Source organism: Etheostoma spectabile, chromosome 2 (genome assembly GCF_008692095.1).
Source record: "Etheostoma spectabile isolate EspeVRDwgs_2016 chromosome 2, UIUC_Espe_1.0, whole genome shotgun sequence".
Lineage (NCBI taxonomy): Eukaryota > Metazoa > Chordata > Actinopteri > Perciformes > Percidae > Etheostoma > Etheostoma spectabile.
In genome coordinates this window covers 31367687-31370377 of record NC_045734.1, presented here as the reverse complement: position 1 = coordinate 31370377, position 2691 = coordinate 31367687, and the positions used below count along the sequence as shown (strand labels likewise).

At 45.7% G+C, this 2691-nt stretch overlaps 1 protein-coding gene across 1 annotated transcript in view; it reads left to right on the top strand.

Annotated features, from left to right (window-relative positions):
- The window catches only part of LOC116702471 (titin-like), a 210852-nt gene extending 209572 nt beyond the window's left edge, over positions 1-1280 (top strand). Inside the window, 2 exon segments of the mRNA XM_032536680.1 lie at positions 652-769; positions 1179-1280. Of these exon segments, the coding sequence (XP_032392571.1) occupies positions 652-762 (111 nt within the window). The 3' untranslated portion in view covers positions 763-769; positions 1179-1280.
- The last annotated feature ends 1411 nt before the right edge of the window (positions 1281-2691 follow it).

Here is a 2691-nt window from a genome sequence, read left to right as displayed (position 1 = left end):
GTTGGGGTTAGAATGAAGAGTGGCAATAACAGTCACAAAAAAATAGTAACTACAAGGTAGCTAACGGTAATAATAACAGCCACATCAAATGCTTCTTTCCACAGTAAAAGCCCTCCAATTTTTTCAAAGTAAAAGCACTGCATTGAATGCTTCTTTTCACAGTAAAAGCCCTCCAGTTATTTCAAAGTAAAAGTACTGCATCAAATGCTTCTTTTCACAGTAAAAGCCCTCCAATTATTTCAAAGTAAAAGTACTGCATCAAATGCTTCTTTTCACAGTAAAAGCCCTCCAAGTTTTCAAAGTAAAAGCACATCATCAAATGCTTCTTTCCAAAGTAAAAGCCCTGCATTGAATGCTTATTTTCAAAGTAAAAGCCCTGCATTGAATGCTTGACATTTACAACCCTGGACCTTCTTACCCCAGGTAAAAGTTCTCCAGGTTTTCAAAGTTAAAGCACTGCATCAAATGCTTCTTTTCACAGTAAAAGCCCTCCAGTTATTTCAAAGTAAAAGCACTGCATCAAATGCTTCTTTTCACAGTAAAAGCCCTCCAATTGTTTCACAGTAAAAGCTCTGCATTGAATGCTTATTTTCAAAGTAAAAGCCCTGCATTGATGCTTGACATTTACAACCCTGGACCTTCTTCCCTCAGGTGTCCGGGCTGAAATACGGGACCAAGTACAACTACAAAGTATTTGCTGAAAACGCGGCCGGCGTCTCGGACCCGTCCAACGTCATCGGCCCCCTGCGTGGCCGTGACTAGCACGCATTGTTAGGACGTAGAACTAAGGTAGGAGGGTCCCAAGAACTTTCTATAGGTATAGTATATCTATATATTATGAGTATGTAGTTATAGGGTCTATATATATATCTAAATTATATATAGTACTATATTATTATATATATATATTCTATATATATTCCTCTATCATGACTCGTCACACACACAGTTCATTATATCACAACTTTGAAGCATGATCTTAGAGATAGTGATAAAGCGGTAAGCAAAAAAAGAGGGACATGAAGTGCGACCTTCTGTCCTCTCGAATCACTCTCCCCTCGCCTCACCCAAGTGCTGCATACTCCCCCCCATGACCTGCTGCTCCCCTGCTATGCTACACGCCCATACCTGTCATCCTGATACTCGGAGTAATACCCCTATCCCTCAACCCCGTCACGGTACGCTCCATCCTTTGACCTGAGTGGGTTCAAGGACGGTCTGGAGGTCATCGTGCCGCAGCCCCTGACCATCCGGGTCCCGATCTCGGGGTACCCGACCCCCGTGGCCCGCTGGACCTTCGGAGACAAGGAGCTCAGCACCGCCGACGAGCGCGTCTCCATGACGACCAGGTCCACGTTCACCGAGCTGGTGGTGGCGCCGAGCGTGCGGCCGGACAAAGGCACCTACACCCTGCAGCTGGAGAACGACGTCAGGGCGGTGTCCGGAGACATCGAGGTCAACGTCATCGGTACGTAGCATCCTTCCTTTCCTCACTGGTTTCCTTGTTTCCTTCATTGTTTCCTCTCTTGTTTCCCATCTTGTTTCTTCCTATGTTTCTTCTTGTTTCCTCTCGTTTCCTTCTTTGTTTCCTTCATTGTTTCCTCTCCTTTTTCTTCTTGTTTCCTCTCCTGTTTCCTGTCTTGTTTCCTGTCTTGTTTCTTCCTCTGTTTCCTTCATTGTTTCCTCTCCTGTTTCCTTCATCGTTTCCTTTATTGTTTCCTCTCCTGTTTCCTTCATTGTTTCCTTCATTGTTTCCTCTCCTGTTTCCACTCTTATAGAAACGTTACCTTAACTTAAACTTGAATATTTACGTATTGTTTTGTCTGCTTCCTCCAGCGGCGCCCAGCGCCCCGAAGGACTTCAAGGTCCTGGAGGTGACCCGGCAGCACGTCCACCTCGCCTGGGAGGCCCCGGACCACGACGGAGGAAGTCCTCTGCTCGGGTACCAGGTGGAGAAACGGGACATGGCCCGTAAGACCTGGGTCAAGGTACGCCCTCAACACTTGAACACCACGCGCATGTTTTTACATTAAATATATTTATCATACAGGAAAGATAAAAATAACATTTAGTTACAAAAAGAACTGGGTCCTGGCAGGTTCCTGGTCTGCAGTTACAGAAAACATCAAACACAAGATAGATGTCATTGTCCCTCCAGGGCACGCAGAAGCAGGGCTAGATCATCTAGTGTGGGATTGGTTATCAGATGGCTAGTGGTTTCACTTTCACTCCAGATTATTGTAAACATAATAAGACACCTGGACTCGGTCGAGACCAAAAGCCTTATTTTGTAAGACCGGTGGCTGAGTCCGAGAACATAGAGAAACGGTCTCAAGTCCAATACTGGACTCGATTACTACAGCCCTGCCTAGAGTCCTAAAATCTACAAATTGAGCACTACACTAAAAATTAGGAATTTAAGAAATGCAGAACTTATGGTTTCCAATCCACTTTATTTATATAGTGGCTGCGAGTGGAGGGGCTCAGAGAGGAGCTCAGAGAGGTAGGGGGGGCTGCGACTGGAGGGGGTTTAAAAGCAAATGAAAGAACTTTACAATGAATTTTTCTCTGTGTGTTCTGGGTCTCAGGTGACAACAGGGATCCAGGACCTGGAGTTCACGGTCACCGACGTGGTGGAAGGAAAGGAGTACCTGTTCCGGGTCACCGCCTGCAACAAGTGTGGACCGGGGG